This window comes from Alternaria ventricosa (assembly GCF_023758065.1).
Source record: "Alternaria ventricosa strain BMP 2768 chromosome Unknown scaffold_1, whole genome shotgun sequence".
Classification (NCBI taxonomy): domain Eukaryota; kingdom Fungi; phylum Ascomycota; class Dothideomycetes; order Pleosporales; family Pleosporaceae; genus Alternaria; species Alternaria ventricosa.
Genome location: NW_026055681.1, coordinates 1,699,023 through 1,716,363, shown reverse-complemented (window position 1 = coordinate 1,716,363; position 17,341 = coordinate 1,699,023). Strand labels below are relative to the sequence as shown.

The following is a 17,341-nucleotide window of genomic DNA, read 5'->3' as shown; positions in this document are numbered from 1 at the left end:
AAATGTGTCTGCTCAGCACTGTACGCAGAAATTGAGGCATGTCCTGCCTCAGCGCGTTGCACAGTTAACTCGAAGGCTCTTCTACCATTGCAGTCGCTCTAAGCAAGACATTATCTATTACGAGATATACATGGCAAGGAAATTATACAAGAAGTATATCATACATATACACAGGCCATCAGCAAATGCTCTAAGCCCAAACGCCGCCTTCATACTGACAATGCCCAATACCCAATGCCCGCCAGCTTCATGATCTACTTCCGTCGGCTTACGATCTTGGTGATGGCATGCCTTATTATTGTGCCGGCCTTCTCTGTCTCTTTCTTTGTCAGACCGCTCGTCACGCATACTTTCAGTGCGGGTGTAGGTTGCCAGCCCGCATCGCGAGGGTTCAGTCCAAGGCCGAGTGGGAAAGATTTGAGTCGTGTGATGAGGACGCCGTTTGCGAGGCACTGTGATTGTTAGCAAATTGCCTAACGATGTAATTGGGAATGCAACGGAGAGAACGTACCTCGTCAACAACTTCCCTGAAGATCTGGTTCTGATCGTCGATGCTCAGTTTCTTGTTCTCAATAACCTCATCTTTGAGAACAAGGAGCATGATGGGGTTATCTCCTGAGCTACTGCACTTGACCCAATCACTCCTGGGGTCCAGCTGTCCCCGCATCGCCTTGACATTGTCCCTGAGTCCCGCGAGGATATCCGGTTGTTGTTGCAACAAGCTGATGGTTTCACTCGCTGTCGTACTCAGTAGAGCAGGCAGCGCAGCGGAATAAGTGTAGGATGCGGACGAGATGCGCTGATGCTCGACAACTTCTTCGTTACCAGCACAGAATCCTCCTGCCGCGCAGAGAGGACCAGAAAGCGAACCGATGATCATGTCTACTTCTGCAGCATCGACGTTTTGCGCTTCGGTGACGCCGCCGCCGGTGCGACCGAGGACGCCGTAGGACCAGGTTTCGTCGAGGATAAGACGGAATTTATACTTCAGTTTGAGTTCGACCTAGACAAGCTGTTAGCCAATTCGTCACCTTGGTAATCAGCATGGAGACGCGATAGACGTACGATCTTTGGGAGGTTCACCACATCCCCAATGTTCTCAAACAGGCCCTCGGTGATGATGAAGCGTCTAGTCAGCGGCTTCTTGGCCTGCTCCTTAACAACCTTCTTGAGGACGTTCTCCAAGTCCTCCATATCATTGTGTTCGAACCACCTAACAGTACTACGGCTGATTTGGATGCCCTTTCGCGCAGCGAAGTTGAGCGCCTTGTCTGCCACGATGATATCTCCTCTCTTGCTGAAACTGGGAATCACACTGCTTATAGTCGAGAAGGATTGCGCGTAGATGATGCAGGCGGGGACACCGAGGTGTGCAGCGACGTCGGCTTCGGTCTTCATGTGAACATCCTGTGTGCCGTAGAAGCCAGGGGGGCCACAGGGGCCGACACCGTATGTGCGCAGGGTCTGAATGGCCTTGTCTTTGAGGACATCGTTGGAGAGGAAGTTGTAGAAGTTGTACGAGGCAAGGTTCGTGACGGTGCGGCCATTGGAGAGCTTCGACTTGGGGCCGGTCGGTCTGCGCGGTGCTCATTAGCATTGGTTCGAAACACTGGGAAGGACGTTTGCCATACCCAACGATGATGGGTCGCTTCTCGTTGTCCAATTCCTCGAGGGCAGTAGTGGGCGCGACAAGCGGTTCCGGCGTCCAGTCTTCGACCAATTCATCGATCTCCTATTTATTCGTTAGCCCGCCATGTCTGTCGGCATGTCTGCGAGGCGCAAAACATACTTCATCCGTAAGCTGAACCTTCTTCTTCGTGCTATACTTGGGTGCAAGTAGGTAGCGCACGGCAAAGAGGAACAAAAACAGCTCTACAGCGCTGCGAACGGGGTCATTCTGGTAACTCGACTTGATGTAGCGAACAGCGATGGCGGAGCCGGGAATGCGATTGAACTGCGTGTTGGCGTCGGCAATGAAGCGCGCAGTGACATTCTGTATCTCATGCAAGTCCATAGTTGCTACCTGGATGGTCTTTGTGTGCGTGGCGGAGGTACGTTTGATGTTTGGGGTTTGGGGGTAGACGCGCTTCGGGACCTCCGCGCTTCGCCGCAACCAATTAGCCGCAATTTAGAATTTGGAGGTAATGCCTCCATCAACATTCGGTGTACAGCCCGTGTAACTGTTGACTAGACGTCTAGGTAGCCCTTGAGACCTCTCTGTAGCCTCACAACACTATCATTTTTAACACAATTGAGACGTGTCGAGTTCAGCAGCACTGGGAGATATTCCACCACCGAGGGTAAAGAACAGTAACCAACGGCCACCTTGAGCAATGTGCATTGGGCCTGCAGAAGCAGAACAACGTTGAAGAATGCACAAAAGCAGAAAGTCACGAGGGAAGAGACCATAGTTGTTAAGACATCAATATATCTATGTAATGCATTCACTTTCTAACATATTCGCCTTCCATGATGAACCAAAACAGCCCCTTCGTGTGTATGTGCAGTCAAGTCCGCGCCATAGGCGGACACCAATGTGTTCAGAAAGAGAGAAAGCAGGTCGATGTAGCCCGCCGTAGAACGCCTAAAACGAAGGAAATGCTGTAGTGGATATTACAATCATTATGGGACCAAGCCATGTCTCCACGCTCATGATTTGCCAATATTGTACAATGCAGGCTGCGAAAGCAGTAAACAACGATTCGCGATATGTGCTTTTAGTATGCCATGTACCGACGGAATCGGCGAGCGGCATCGTCGGTCGCAGCGGCACCACCGGCGTCACCCCCACCTGTGGCAGCGCCGTCGTTCCATAATGGACATTTCATGCCGTTGACACATCTTCCAGTAGGAGTGTTTGTGGTGTCGTTGTTGCTGTATCCAGTAGGCTGCAAGATTGACAGAGGCAGGTCGACGCCCAACTTGATGTACTTGCCGGCGACGATTGGGCCAACGATCAAGCACAAGAAGACGACGAGGAGGACAAAGTACAGGATAGCGTAGCGGATGACACGACGCTTGCGAAGCTTGGTCTGCTTGAGCGAGTAGATTGGAGGACGAATTTGACGACTGTTGCGTATTAGCGGATGTCAATTGAAAACAATAATGAGGGAACGTACCTAGGTCGCAGCCAGAACAGCATGACAGAGTGACCCTTGTCGGCGTACGGGATCAACAAGATCGGGAGCATGAAGAAGAGGAGCACGTGGCCGAGAATGAAGTCGGCGGCGAACATGCCCAACTCTGTGATCTTGCAGAGGAATTCACGACCAGGCTGAGAGATTGTGTGCCATCCCATCGTGTACCACTTTCCGGTCCACCAGGCAATGTTGGCGGTGTCGGCCTTGAACTCACGAGTGAGAGCAAGCGTGATGATCAGCTTGAAGAAGAATCGCTGGATAGCGACGACGGCGATCATACCAGACAAAGCTCTGGGGAAGCTGAAGCCCTCAAGGAACATGAGAACAACAAAGAAGATGAGGAGGACGAGAACAGCAATGGCGTGCGCAATAGCAGCCAGAACGGCTCCGAATTTCTTGCAGCACATGCTGAGCAGAGGACCCGCGCAACAAGCCAAAGCGAAGAAGCCCAGAAGAGCACCAGCGTTGATGGCGATGGGACCGAATGCAATGAGTCCGATACGGACCAGAGCACCGGACGCCTTGGGATCTTTCAGGTCAGTCTCTTCATCTTCCTTGTGGCGGTTGTCATTGACACCAGTCTGGGCGTTGATGAACAAGTAGGGGATGATAGTAATGGCGACCAAGACAAGGGGTCCGAATACCTCGCTCATGAAGATGTTCGTGAAGTGAGCACGAGGGACATCACCAGAAAGTTTGGCGGATGGGTCACCGAGAGCCTTGCGCTTGAAACCAGTAATACGGGTACGCGAGAGACGGCAGTATCCGATCCAGGAGGCACTGTGCGAGCGGGTGTTTCCGCGAGACAGCCAGCGAAGGTACTCCCTGTAGTCGATGAAGAAATCGTCCCATGAGAATTGATGGGGGTTGAAGAGGAACGGTGCCAAGCACAGGGACAACAGGGATGCCCAGAAGTAGATGAGCCATGGACCCCAAACTGTGATGGTGGCAAACAGCAGCATCATCAACGAACGAGCTCCAATGTAGATGGAAGGACCGGCGAATCGGGAGAACAAGATACCGAAGGGGATACGGGCTGTCGCGAAACCACGTCCGGTACCAATGTAACGAGCACCACCATAGGACAAGTTGGTGTGGAGAGCGTTGGCGTAGATCTGAGTGACGAAAACCTCGAAGAAGGGCGATCCGGAGGAGAAGTGCTTTGCGAGACGAGTCGCGGCACGCCAGAAACCACGCTCAGTCAACTCTTGGACCACAAGGGGAACGAAAGAGATGAAGAACACGATGAAGATGGAAACGATACAACGCGAGACCCAGTCGAATACGGGTACCAAGTTGGCGCAACCGTTGGGCCACTGAGGATCGGTGATGGGAAGGTCCTTGTTGAAGTGGCAGAGAATCGTCTCGTGGTTGAGCGCGCCGAGGTGGATGAGTACGAACATGAAGCACTGGACCGACAACATAATGAACATGTTGTTGATGTGGAAACCGGGATGGGCGTAGTAGAAGGACAGGAATCGGTCGAGAGGAAGTTGAGTACCCATGTAGTAGTACTCGCGAGACAACATCTGCTCTCCCATACCTGTACCAATCTTGGTGGTGAAGTTGAGGACGGAACCAAAACCAAGATCACGACCCTTACCACACTGGTAGTACTCGCAGTGCTTTATGCGACCACCGCGGAGAAGAGCGTTCATACCAGCGTAAATATCCTCGTTGAGATGGAGACCCTTCTGCGCCTTGGAGACACCACCACGTGTTGTCATGAAGATACCGTTGAGGAAATCAGGATGACCGTAATGGAGCTTACCACCGATCTGAGCCAATGTACGAGCAAACATAGTACCGAACGTCTGTTCCTTTCCGGCAGCGATGTCACCAAGGATACCAATGTTCTCAGAGAAAATGTATTCACGGGCTCCGAGAATGGCGACAGGGTTGAAGTTGGAGCTGGGAAGGCCAGGAGTGTAAGGTGAGACATTGTCGGTGGTCATCTCTTCGAACTCAGCGAGGACGCTGCGAATCTTGAGGCACTCTTCAAGGTAGTTATCTTGGTTGGCGTCGATGAGCTGGATGTACTCTCCACGGTAGAAGATGATGGAGTGGTTCTGGTTATCGGACTTGCCATCACCAAGAATTGGGTTGCCGGAGAGTTGAATGCGGAACTTGGGACGACGCATGCCGTTGTCCATTAGCTCAGAGTGACCATCGATAAGAGCAGAGTAGATACGCGGTTCTTCGCCCTCGTTCATAGGAGGCTCCTCATCCAAGTAGGCAATTTGAAGGTCGGGGTATGCACGGAGGAGGAACTCGGTGTTCTCGCGTTCTTCCTTGCTGAACTTGGCGTAACGTTGCATAGATACACAGATCTTGTACTTGCGCCTAGCCATACGCTCGAGTTCACGCTCAAGCTTGTCAGAGTTGCCACCGAACATTTGGACGACTTCAGGGTTCTCTACGCGGTAGAGAAGCTTGATAGCGCGGCTGTAGTTCATGAAACCAGAGATGGTACGGTAAAGAGTCTGCGAACGAAGAGAAGCCCAGATACGAGTGCGGAGGGTGTACTCAGGCGCGGCGGACTTGAAACCAATGCAGTAGAAAGGAAGATCGTCGATCTTGCTCTTAGCGGTGTCCTTCTCGCCCTTTTCGTCGTCACCATTGAATTGAGAAGTCTCATCGGCAAGAATCTTGGTGTCCTTGACAAAGCAGTCCCACTCGTGAGGGTGAAGCTGCTTGAGGTACTCAAGAAGAGTGACACGAGAGTAGGGCTCGTCCTCGCGAATGATCTCACGGAGAGACAACAGGATCTTTTCACCGTAGTGGGGAATCAAGACGGTGAATGTGGGCATGTTGTCGACTGGTAGAGGCTCGGGAATGGGAGTCGACAGCGACTGAGCGAAGAAGGAGATACGGCGTTCGGCTTCGCTCTGAGCAGGGAAGAACTCAGTCTTGAAGGAGTGATCTTCCTGGGAGACGAAGAAAGTAGGAGCACGGAGAGTGCGCTTGCCCTCTTGCTCGGAAGGAACCTGGTGGTAAAGCAGCTTCTGGACGTGGTCGATGGCAAGGAGATGCTCGCGGTACATGGAGATGACCACAGCGTTCCAAATCTGAGAAATGAGGACCTTGGGCTTGTACTTGATCTCCATGTCGGTGGTGGCGAGAACCTTTGAGTAGATACGCTTGGGCAGACGAGAGAAGATGTTCCTCCATGGTGTCCAGATCGAGACACCCAAGTAGAAAGACCGAGAGACGGAGAACAACATGTTCGCAATGATGTACCACAGGTAAGAGTCCAAGAAGAACAAGATCAAGTCCATGAAGTACATGAGACCGAGCAAGATTCGAGGCTGGTACTGGCAGAGGATGTTGCCAATGATGGCGTCTCCAAGGCAAGAAGGCTTCTTCATGTGCGACAGGATGCGAATAGGGTCCTTGATCGACAGTGTCAGGAAGAAGTAGGACTCAGCAAGTTTGGCAGCGAAGACCAAGACCCAGAGGCCATAAGACATCCACATGTCGTTACCACTGAGACGGGGGTAGCTGGCAGTAAACGTTTGACTTGCAACATACTTGCGAGAGTTGCGTGTCAGGTAGCTGCCGAACAGACCTCCGATGGGCATGAGTGAGAAGAACACGAAGGTGGCCAAAGCGATAGCGAACTGGACACCACCGAGAACGTTGGCGATAGTACCGGTGCGCTTGTCCATACCAAGAATGTAGACACTAGGAGCGATGTTGACGACGAAGCACAAGATGAGGAACAAGAGACGCTTCGTAAGATGCTGAGCACCAGCCCATCGTCGAGGAACGTAGCACCACTCGCAGATAGTGGCGAAGATCTGGATGAAGCAGGCAATGGTACCACCTAGAGCGACCACGGACAAGGTGGCGGCCTTCTCAGGCTTCTGGTCCTCCTGTTGTGTGTAGCCCTTGGTGTAGAGAGGTTGCGAGTTGAAAGCCGTGTAGAACCAGAAGGATGTCAAATGAATGACCCAGATACGGTTGAAGTTGATAACCATGTGGAACCACGAACGGCGCTCGTAGTATGTCTTGAAGAAGACCTTCTTCCAGAGGACATCCTTCAACTTTGCGTAACGCTCAGCCGGTGGGATGTCGACAAGACGAGACTTGTCCTCGAATACGATGCGCTCGAGACCCTCGGGGTACCAGAACAGCTGGTTCATGTCATCGTATCCAATGATGGCTGCGTGATCGCGTTCGCGACGGACATACTTGCCATCTTGGATCTCGTAACCTTGATCACGGCAGTATTGGTATAGCGGTGTGATGACATTGTTAAGGTAGGTGAACTCCTCGATTGGCTCTGTCTGAGCTTGTCCAGCAGGCGAGTTTAGCCAGTCGTCGGCGCACTTGAAGATGAAGCACATCAACTCAGGCATGAAACGGACCTGGTTGGCCTCTCCCCAACAGAGAAGGTATAGGGCGACTTGACGAACACGGTCGTGTTGCGACATGCGGTTCATGCGGGTCTTCCAGCGGTATTCAGCCGCCTCGAGACTGTTGTCGCCCTCGTAAGCGTCGAGAGTCTCTTGCTCGTTGCCTGGGTTCTCGCTGGCCTTCTTCTTGGCGGCCTTGCGAGCCTTGCGGGTGCGGCGGTTGGCCTTTCCGAGGTTCATGTTGGCGAAGCCGACGGCATCATCCAGATCGAGATGAGCCGCGAAGTACCATCGACGGTAGTTGGCGTTCTCGCCACCAATGTAATCGGCGTGCAGCGACAGAAGCGCTTGGTTGGGCGACATGCGGGACGCACGCGAATCGAGCAGGGTCATGAAGTGGTCGTACATGTTGCGCATGCTGTCACGCTGGAAACCGAACTTAGCGGTCAAGTCGAGAAAGATGTCCTCAATCTCCTCCTTGGTGCAGGGAATCTGGGCTTCGGCAGTCCACGCCGGGTAAGGCTCGCGAGAGCGCTGTCCGGCGGGAAGGGCGTTGGAGTAGTCCATGCCGTAGATTGGCGTTGAAGCACCCGACGAGCGGTTGCCACCATAGGAAACTTGAGACGAAGGGGGACGGTAGCCGCGGTTGCCCTCGGCGTAGCTGTTGTACCTCTCGTCCCCGCGACCGTAGTAGTCCATGTCTGTGGCACGAGCCATGTCGGAACGCATAGTAAAGTCGCTGAATGTCTCGGAGTCTTCCTCAGAGTCGTGCTGACGGCGACGGGGCTGCTGGCCGTTGGCTGCGTAGCCGTCTTGGGCACCACCCTGGTCGTAGTACTGGTCGTTGTAATACTCGTCTTGGTAGCCCTGCTGGCCGCGCTCATCGTAGTAGCCGTTTTGTTGGTATTGACCGCCCTGCTGGCCGTCATAGTAACCTCTGTATGGCTGTTAGCATTTGATCGAGCACATCGCTGGAGCTCTATACGCACTGCTCGTCATAGTAGGAATCGGTGTGCTGGCCCTGCTGCTGGTACTGGGCGCCGTGGGCGTCGTCGTGATACTGGCCGTACTGGTCATCGTGGTAGTAGGCGTCCTGGCCCTGAGGCTGGCCCTGGGCGTGGCCTTGAGTCTGGCCGTAGCCGTCGTCGTAGTGGCCTCCCTGTGGATGTCCGGACATCGTGGGAAGCTATTAGAGTGGGATGTAAATCTGCGAGGCGAGCTGTCAATAACTGTCGCGCAAGGGGCCGCCAATGCTGAAACGGCGGGCGTCGGAGGGGCGGTTGTACCTCAAACAATGGGCATTAGGAGCGGCAGAGTCGAATTGCTCGTAGTGGTGCTGCCGCGAAATACGGTTGACGTGGGTGCACTAGGTGCAGATGGGGTGCTTGAACGAGTGTGTTGTGGTGGAAGTGGCTCGCTGTTTATCGCGGGGGCGGCGATGTCTCAGTAGCACAGCGGGCTGCTCGTGCCTGCTGCAGTACAAGAGCGTGGTGTTGTGGTCGTGCGTAGCGAATGGAAAGCTGAGTATGCAGCCGGTCGTGGTTGCCAGGAGAGACGCGCGGCGAATCGGCGCTTGTCTGCTGCTGGGGCGAAAGTAGGAATTAGGCTGGGTGGAAGTGGCGGGTAGCGGCTCTCCTCCTCAAGGCGGGTGAGGGAGCAGTCGGGGCGGGTCGTCCAAGCTACACAACCTCAACGCAATGAAACGAGAGGCAATGTAGAAGAAAACGGACACGTGAAGAAGAAGGTGGTGAGTGAGCGACAGTGTGGAATGCGGAAGGGCAGGCAAAGAGCTTTTTAGCAGCTTCCCCTGAAAATGAAAGGCACGACCGCCAAGCTAGCCTAACGCCGTCAGAGACGCTGCGCATGGGTCCCCTTCGCTAGCATTCACGTCCCGATATTGAGTCGCCCCTCTAAAAAAGGCACCGGAGATCATGGACATATGCACACTACAAAGCTGCTCCGCTGCGCTCACTCGAGCAACAGGTGCTCCGATCTCCTGCGCGTCCTCTGCGCGCTGCTCTGGCGGCTGCCGCACGGCGCTGGCATGGAAACCAGCTACCATGGGATCTCCGATCTGCTTGCATATCGATAATACCGGTTCCCGAATACACCACCAACAAAGACGACACCACCGCCCTGCTTGCCGTCACCCGGTGTGCATGTAGCGCTCTCTGGGTGACTCGGCTGACAGCTCGAGACTGCAGTACCGCTCTTTGCCTCTGCTCCCCCGCCGCTGAATTCACCCTCCTCACGTCACGACTGCTCGCAGCCATGGGCCAACAAAGACTGCACTGCACGGTTGCGAGGCCCGCGCTGATCAAACCACGACTAGCGACCCGGCAGACCAAGTCAGTCCCGCCTGCTTCGCCCGCTGCTCGACCGGCCGCGATAGCGACGATAAGTTTCTTATCTGACGGCCAATCGCGACGTGGCGCGCTTCCGCAACGCCCTAGCCCTGGCTCATCAAAGGCCAACGGTGCTTGGTGTCGCAATCCAAAGGGGGCTGACGGCCGCCAGTCGCTGCTAGTGCTTCTGTTGAGCCTGATCACACCCGACCACACCGCACCTCAACACGCCCCAGTCCTTTTGCCGCCTGTATGTTTACTTCCCTCCCAAAAGCCGCCCACTCGTTGCGCCGTGATTCTCCTGAGTCGTGCATGAATCAAAAGCGATCGCATGATGACGGAATCCCTCACCGCACCCCAATTCAACCGACCAGGGCCCCAGCTGGTGAGCTATATTAGGCCGCCCGGTTCCCAACGTCGACACTATGGCAAATGAGCCGGCTACAGAGCGTCCAAGTCGCGTCCTAACCCCAGCCCAGCAAGTCTGATCATGATTACGCCTGTATGCAAACTCTCTACATGCACTTCTCTTAGCCCGTAACCGCTTCACCAATACATAATTGCGCACCCTCCCTGACCAGCTGCCTTTGTATGCAAGCATTACTCTCAAACGCTCTCGGGCATGCCAGCTCCCGGCCCGAAGCCTCGCCATGCTCTACCCTTGTGATGACCAATGGCTGTCTCGAGCCGAGTCGCAGACGTGCGAACACCAGCGTCAGCGGCATCTGCCTGTGAACGCATCATGCTCCATTGGCCGCCTCACGGCGCGAGCGACTTCGCCACACCAACGACTAGGTTTCAGCTGCACAAACTGCGTGTCGTGTGCCTCCGAACCTAAAGTGCCGCGGTCAAGCCGGGGCTGCACGAGGCTGTGCACTCCAGCGTCGACGACCATCGCAATCGCCGACATCCATCCCCAAGATCCACAGTCTCGACTTCCGACCTTCTCTCGTATAATCCAACACGGCGCACCGGGACTGCTCGGGACACATACCGTGACATCTGCAGAGACGCCATTCAATTTAGCAACATGATCCGCAGTGGGGCTCAGGCGGCTCTCAGTGGGGTGCGAAATTGGGTGTACGTACGCGTCGAGATCGCGACTCTTGACTACGAGCCGCGCTGACAGTCTAAAAATGCGACAACAACATTGGTAATATTTTGGTGAAGCTGACTCCCATACCGCAAAGCTGGACGTGTAGTCTCCAACATCTAACATCCATATTACCTGCGGTGTTGGTGCAATAGAAGAATAGATGATGGTCTCGAAGGCGCTCGGGCCATGAATGCGAAACAAGCCTAGTATCAGGGGCACAGGTGAACCCTCGCTGATCCCTCTTGGAATGCTTGATTGACCCTACATTTCTTCACTCGTTGTGCCTCAGAGTCGTTTCTACACTCACTTTTCTGTTTTACCAGTCCGTCTTTACGTCCTTGAATAATTCATTTTTCGCATACAGCCTCATTCGCTGTTGCGCCACACTCCTTCATCTCATTGTTCCTTCCTAAACACATTCTCTACACTCTTTAAACCCAACTCTCGGCGATTCAACCCAAGCTCTCGCCAACACCACCACTACTCTTGGAACTCGTCTTGTACTATTATTACCAAGATGCGTGGAATCTTCGCTACTGCGGCCCTACTCGCGGGCGTTCAAGCCGCCGTTGACCCCATTGTCATCAAGGTATGATGTCGTGCGACAGGTGCGACTTGCGTGTCTAACAATGCCTAGGGCCAGAAGTTTTTCCACAAGAACAGTGGTGAACAATTGTAAGGGACCCAAGAACTCAAGAAAAGTCAAGAAAAGCCAAGCTAACAATCGCACAGTTTCATGAAGGGTGTCGCATACCAGCAAGAAATCAACTCCAACTCAACAGCTGCCTCGACCGACGAGCTCGACATCACCGACCCTCTTGCCGACTCATCAGCATGCAAGCGTGACATTGAGCAGCTCAAGAAGCTCCAGACCAACACCATTCGTGTGTACGCCATTGATCCCAAGAAGGACCATGAGGACTGCATGAGCCAGCTTGCCGATGCGGGCATCTACGTTGTAGCCGATCTGTCTGAGCCAGGCTTGTCGATCAACCGTGACGACCCCGGCTGGACTGTCGAGCTATACGAGCGCTACACCAGCGTCGTTGACGAGATGATGAAGTACGACAACACTCTCGGTTTCTTCGCCGGTAACGAGGTCAGCAACCAGCCCAACAACACCGTTGCAAGCGCTTTCGTCAAGGCAGCTGTCCGTGACACCAAGGCCTACATCAAGAGCAAGAACTATCGTGAGATTGGTGTCGGATACGCCACCAACGACGATGCCGACATCCGTGAGAACATGGCCAACTACTTCGACTGCGGCGACGCCGACAGCGCTATTGACTTCTGGGGTTACAACATCTACTCGTGGTGCGGTGACTCCTCCTTCACCGAGTCCGGTTTCGATGTCCAGACCAAGAACTTTGAGAAGTACAACGTTCCCGTCTTCTTCGCTGAGTACGGTTGCAACACTCCTCGCCCCCGCAAGTTCACTGAGGTCGGTGCTCTCTACGGCAAGCAAATGACTGGTGTCTGGTCTGGAGGTATCGTCTACATGTACTTCGAGGAGGAGAACAAGTTCGGTAAGTTTCCCATATCTTGATCCTTTGAATCGCCTCTAACACTTCCCAGGTCTCGCTTCCATCAAGGGCGGCAAGGTCGAGACCAACGACGACTTTGACAACCTGTCCAAGCAGATCGCCAAGGCCACCCCCGTCGGTGTCAAGATGTCCGAGTACAAGCCCAGCAACACCGCTGCTGCCTCGTGCCCCAAGGTCACTTCTGGCAAGTGGGAGGCCGAGTCTGACCCCCTCCCTCCTGTCGCCAACGCCAACCTCTGCTCGTGCATGATGGAGACTCTCAGCTGCCAAGTCGCCGATGACACCGAGGAGGAGGACTTCGGCAAGATGTTCGGCTTCATCTGCGGTGAGAAGGACGGCGAGTACTGCCAGGGTATCAACAAGAACGCCACTGCCGGCCCCTACGGTGTCTACGGCATGTGCTCCAGCCGCGAGCAGCTCTCTTTCGCCCTCAACGCCTACGCTAAGAAGGTCAGCGATGGCTGCGACTTCAAGGGTCAGGCCACTTCCAAGAAGGCTGTTGCCAGCCCCACCGCTTCCGGCTGCTCTTCCCTTCTCAAGGACGCTGGTGTCGATGGCACTGGCTCCGTCAAGGGCGCTGCTGCCAAGGCTACCGGTGCTTCCAGCTCTGGTGACGCATCTGGCTCCGGCAGTGCTGCCGCCGGTCTGTCCGCTCCCCAATTCACCAACGGTGCTTTCGGCATGGGTCTGTACGTTGTTGCTGCCGTTGCCTCTGGCATGGCTATGATCCTGTTGTAAGATATCGGTCAACTTTGTATTTATCCTGCATGGTTTGCGTGGGTTTGCGCTTATTCCCCTTGGGCTCATCGGCACCGTCTTGGACGCGTGGCCTGGAAGAGTAGTGTGGTTTTCTTTGGCTTAGGTGAAATTCTAATAGTTTTGCTGTACTGTTGTATGTATGGTGCGCAATGAAATGAGACCTTGAATCGTCTAAGTACGCTAGTTCTTCAATTGTGAATGCATGTAATGTTGTGCAATAAGGACGACTTTGTGTAAACTAGATGGTAGCAGAGAAGTAGTCCTCCACAAGGTTTGATGAATCTGCATCTCCGAAATGCCAACGTGAATACCTGACCATCGGCACGCAGTGCAGCATAGAGTCATCTTACTCTGTCTCAACCATAAAACTTAAACTATTCCAAGACACCCTTACTCAATCTTCTTCGAAACTCACTTGTGTAGCTTATAGCCTGCCATGGCGACTACATTGACAAATTGCCCGAGCAAGATAAAGTGAAGCAACAATGTGTTTGACAAGAATTCATATCGCGGTAGGACTCCTTCTAACATGAACCATTCACTCGCACCGTTCAAGCCCGAGGCTAACGTTTTGAACTGATCTAGGACGCCACAACATATGAAGCAAAGAACATCAATTGCATATCAAATACACATGGTCAACTACGAAATAGCCCTCAATATCTCTCCACCAGAAACGCCCTCCGCTCAATTTCCCCCATCTCCCCCAACATCTTCGCCTCCTCCCGCTTCATCTCCAGATACGCCCCCACAAACTTCTGATCCAACGCCTCATTAAGCGGGCCGTCCTCTCTCAGCGCCTCCACAGCCTCCTTCATGCTTCTAGGCATTTTCTGCGTCATACCAACCGCAGCGCGCATCTGCTCGTCCATGGCCGCAGGATTGGTCTGGACGTCCTGTTCCGGGAAGATGAGGTCGTTTGCAGCGAGACCGAGGAGGCCGGCGGCGAGAACGGCAGAAAGGGCGAAATACATGTTTGCGAGACCGTCGATGCAGCGGAGTTCCCAGCGGCCGGGGGAGATGCGTCGGAGTGGTGTTTCGCGGTTTTGGGTGCCCCATGCTACCTGTGCACTCATGTCAGAATGCAGTTGTTTATTTCTGGGGGTCAAGGGACGGTGATTTACCCATGATCCGCCTGTCCAAGAGTTGTCTGCTACACGTCCATAGCTAGCCTCCTCCGGCATGGTGAACGCGCAGATAGCAGGGAGATGCTTCAACACGCCCCCGACGAAGAACTGCATGTCCCTCTCTGGCGGGTGCAAACTAACATGCGCGTGGGCGGCTGTGCCCATACCCTCGAAAGGCTTAGGATGCAGCGTGGCGCGCAGTTCATGCAGACTAGCTATCTGAGCAATGACCTGTCTGGCCTGGATGAGCGTGTCGATAGCGAGGAGAGGAGGATGAGGCGGAAGTACGAATTCGTACTGTCCCGGTCCGGATTCAGCATGGAATTGTTGCACTTCGATGCCCATTTCCTCAAGCGCGAGGACAATTTCGCTGAGGAAGGGGAGTTGCAGCCATTGTTCTGGTGTAAGGGTACCCCATGCGTGGGTTTTGGTCAAAGGGGAGTAGGGCTCAGTCTGGAAAGGGTTGGTGGAAGTGGAAGGGGGGTTTCGCGAGAGGAATGTAACTTCTATTTCGAAGCCGATGAGAAGGGATGTCGCGTAGTTGTATTGGAGCTCGTTGATTAGCGTTTCCAGGTTGTTTCGTGGGTCTTCTGGAAGGGCAGACCCATCTTCTGTGCGCCAGTAGCTGAGTACTGTTGCAGCTGGAAGGGGGTCTTTGTTGTGGGTTACACGGAGGGAACGTAGATCCGGCTCGATGTAGATTTGGCCCGTGGTGTTCACAACTGGGGTAAGGCGATCGTTCTGGAGAGTACCAGTGTTCCCCTGCGATATGCCGATGCGTTCCCCTTCGACTATCATGCGTGTAAACTCCTTGATGGGAACAATGCGACTACGGATCGTGGCCATGTAATCAAGCCATTGCACGTAAATGAACTTCACTGCAGGGTTCCGTTCTCTAAAGTCTTCGAACAACTGGACGTCGTATACATGAGGTACCTTTGGCGGCGGAGGGAACGCCGACTGCGTGTACGGAGAGACTGACCGACTGGCTGGCGTGTTAGAAGCTGAGAATCGGTTGGGAATGCCCATAGCGGGTGCTGGCGTCACCGCTGGAGACTGATAAGGTGAAGCCGCGGCAGGCTTTGGGTTATAAGTAAGCTGTTTTGGATCTGCTTGTACTGTCTCATCAAATATAGCTTCATAGCGCAGATCATACAGTACGTTGGAGTTGTTGAACATGATGTCTTTCGTCATGCCAATAGCTTGGTGTGGGGTGATGTCGCCTTTCTGGATGTACTCGCTGAGCAGCTGTCTTTGTCAGCACCAGTGAAAAGACGGTCCTTCGTCTCTGCGGACTCACCTGGAACCAAACTTCGCGAAATTGTAAATTCGCAAGCCAAAATGTCTCAGGGAACCAATGGCCATCAGATGAGTATAAGAGCTTGCTGCCAGGGACAAGCTCCATAGCTTGACGTAGGATCGCTGTCTGACCATCCCTACTGACCATTGGGAAGACCTCGCCAATGTCCAGGTACACATGTCGATATACAGTGGCTAGGTAGCCCGCTTCGCGCGTATATGGATACGCTGAATGAAGGAGTACAAAGGGCACCTGGGGGTAGTTCTCGATCAATGGCTGCAGGAAGGCTGGGTTTGACTCAAGGAGGCTGATGTCATTGTCACCAAGGCCGGTATGTAGCTGGAATGGCTTCGCAAGAGAGTCGCCATGTGGCAATTGCTCGGACAGGATTTCCAGTGTGCGCAACACGAGATAGTCGTTCAGATGCTTCTTCTCGATACGGTAGATGCGTTTGCGAATGCAACTCTTGACGTAACGTTCAAAAGGGTGTCCAACTGTCTTCGCAGCTTCTTCGTACTCCGGTTCGATATCAAGACCCGTTCGGTAACAGATGACAGATTTGAACCCGGCAACGTTTTCGTCTTCGACCGCATCTTGGATCTCGCGCTCGAAGTCTTCGGTAAAGTTCGTCCAGACCTGTGGTAGAAACTTGGTCTTGCCCAAATCGTCTTCTGATGCATCTCGTACAAGATTCTCCATCAAGCGCTCCGCGACTGTCTCGATGCGCACAATCCGCTTACTAGGTGCCTGCGTATACCTATCATGGTAATCGTAAGGAAAGACTTTCTCCAGCCCAGCGAGTCCATCATCGATGAGAAGTGCGTGCACGTTTTCGAAGCATCGTTGATGCAATCGTTCGGAGTTGCTCCGGATCCACTCAACTCTCTGTTCCAGGATGTCCTCCCAGTCCGCGTCCTCACCACATTCGTAAAGTCGGCGCAGCTGTTTGGCGGCTCGTAAATGGGGCAGTGATTTGAAGGTGTCTCGCAAAGCTCTTCCTTGCGCTTCCGTGGTTATGGTTTCAAAGGGAATTGTATCGGCTTGGTGAGGTAAGATGAGGTTGTGGGCGTGGTTGTCGATGATAGGGTAGTTGTTGACGACATGTCGTAGTTGTTCAACAGTAGGCCTAGGTGGGGAGATAGTCCGGTCCATATCGACACAAGGCGCTAGCGGATCGCTTCAACTGTGAGTCGCCGTTTGGGTGCTGTAAATAGGTACTCAGATGCAGTTAATCTCGCGTTTGCGTGGAGGAAAGACTGCTTTGTATCGAGCGATGACGACAATCCGATGACGACCAATATAACATCACCAGAAAGAAGTCCGGAAAGTTGATGTCTTCGTGCTTTTGCGCATTACAGGCATGATCCAAGTCGAATGCGTTGTTCGTGAAGATGTGATCCAAGGCCAGTCCGATGACGTCGGTGCAAGCGGAAATGCGAAATCTCAGACTTCAAGCTTAGTACTCAGCGCATCGCAAAATGTTTACACAGGATATTGCTGTGCTCAGCGTTGATGAGCGCGACAATGAAGGGCTGGGAGGAGGGGACAAGAGTGATCCAATGAAAGTTATGACGAAGTGGGGCATATTTCCAAGGTTTGATCTCGTGAGCATCAGCAACCGACCTCCAACGACATGCTTCCTGCACTGACTAAACGGCCGCGACTATCACCT

General features: G+C 53.6%; 4 protein-coding genes across 4 annotated transcripts; 1 reads left to right on the top strand and 3 right to left on the bottom strand.

The window, feature by feature from the left end:
* Window positions 1-254: 254 nt before the first annotated feature.
* Window positions 255-2,014, bottom strand: J4E93_000586 (uncharacterized protein; the record flags this gene model as incomplete). Its single annotated transcript, XM_049338545.1, has 5 exons — window positions 255-452; window positions 512-1,003; window positions 1,066-1,576; window positions 1,632-1,732; window positions 1,790-2,014. The coding sequence occupies 5 exons, from the start codon at window positions 2,012-2,014 to the stop codon at window positions 255-257; spliced, it is 1,527 nt and encodes a 508-aa protein (XP_049204430.1).
* A 703-nt stretch (window positions 2,015-2,717) lies between these two features.
* J4E93_000585 (uncharacterized protein) lies at window positions 2,718-8,675 on the bottom strand (the record flags this gene model as incomplete). The annotated part of the gene is made up of 3 exons (XM_049338544.1): window positions 2,718-3,069; window positions 3,120-8,435; window positions 8,488-8,675. The coding sequence occupies 3 exons, from the start codon at window positions 8,673-8,675 to the stop codon at window positions 2,718-2,720; spliced, it is 5,856 nt and encodes a 1,951-aa protein (XP_049204429.1).
* A 2,781-nt stretch (window positions 8,676-11,456) lies between these two features.
* On the top strand, window positions 11,457-13,221 carry J4E93_000584 (uncharacterized protein; the record flags this gene model as incomplete). Its single annotated transcript, XM_049338543.1, has 4 exons — window positions 11,457-11,528; window positions 11,577-11,614; window positions 11,672-12,465; window positions 12,515-13,221. The coding sequence occupies 4 exons, from the start codon at window positions 11,457-11,459 to the stop codon at window positions 13,219-13,221; spliced, it is 1,611 nt and encodes a 536-aa protein (XP_049204428.1).
* Window positions 13,222-13,898: 677 nt separating this feature from the next.
* J4E93_000583 (uncharacterized protein) lies at window positions 13,899-16,821 on the bottom strand (the record flags this gene model as incomplete). Its single annotated transcript, XM_049338542.1, has 3 exons — window positions 13,899-14,306; window positions 14,367-15,617; window positions 15,814-16,821. 3 exons carry the CDS (start codon window positions 16,819-16,821, stop codon window positions 13,899-13,901), a joined length of 2,667 nt encoding a protein of 888 aa, XP_049204427.1.
* Window positions 16,822-17,341: the final 520 nt, after the last annotated feature.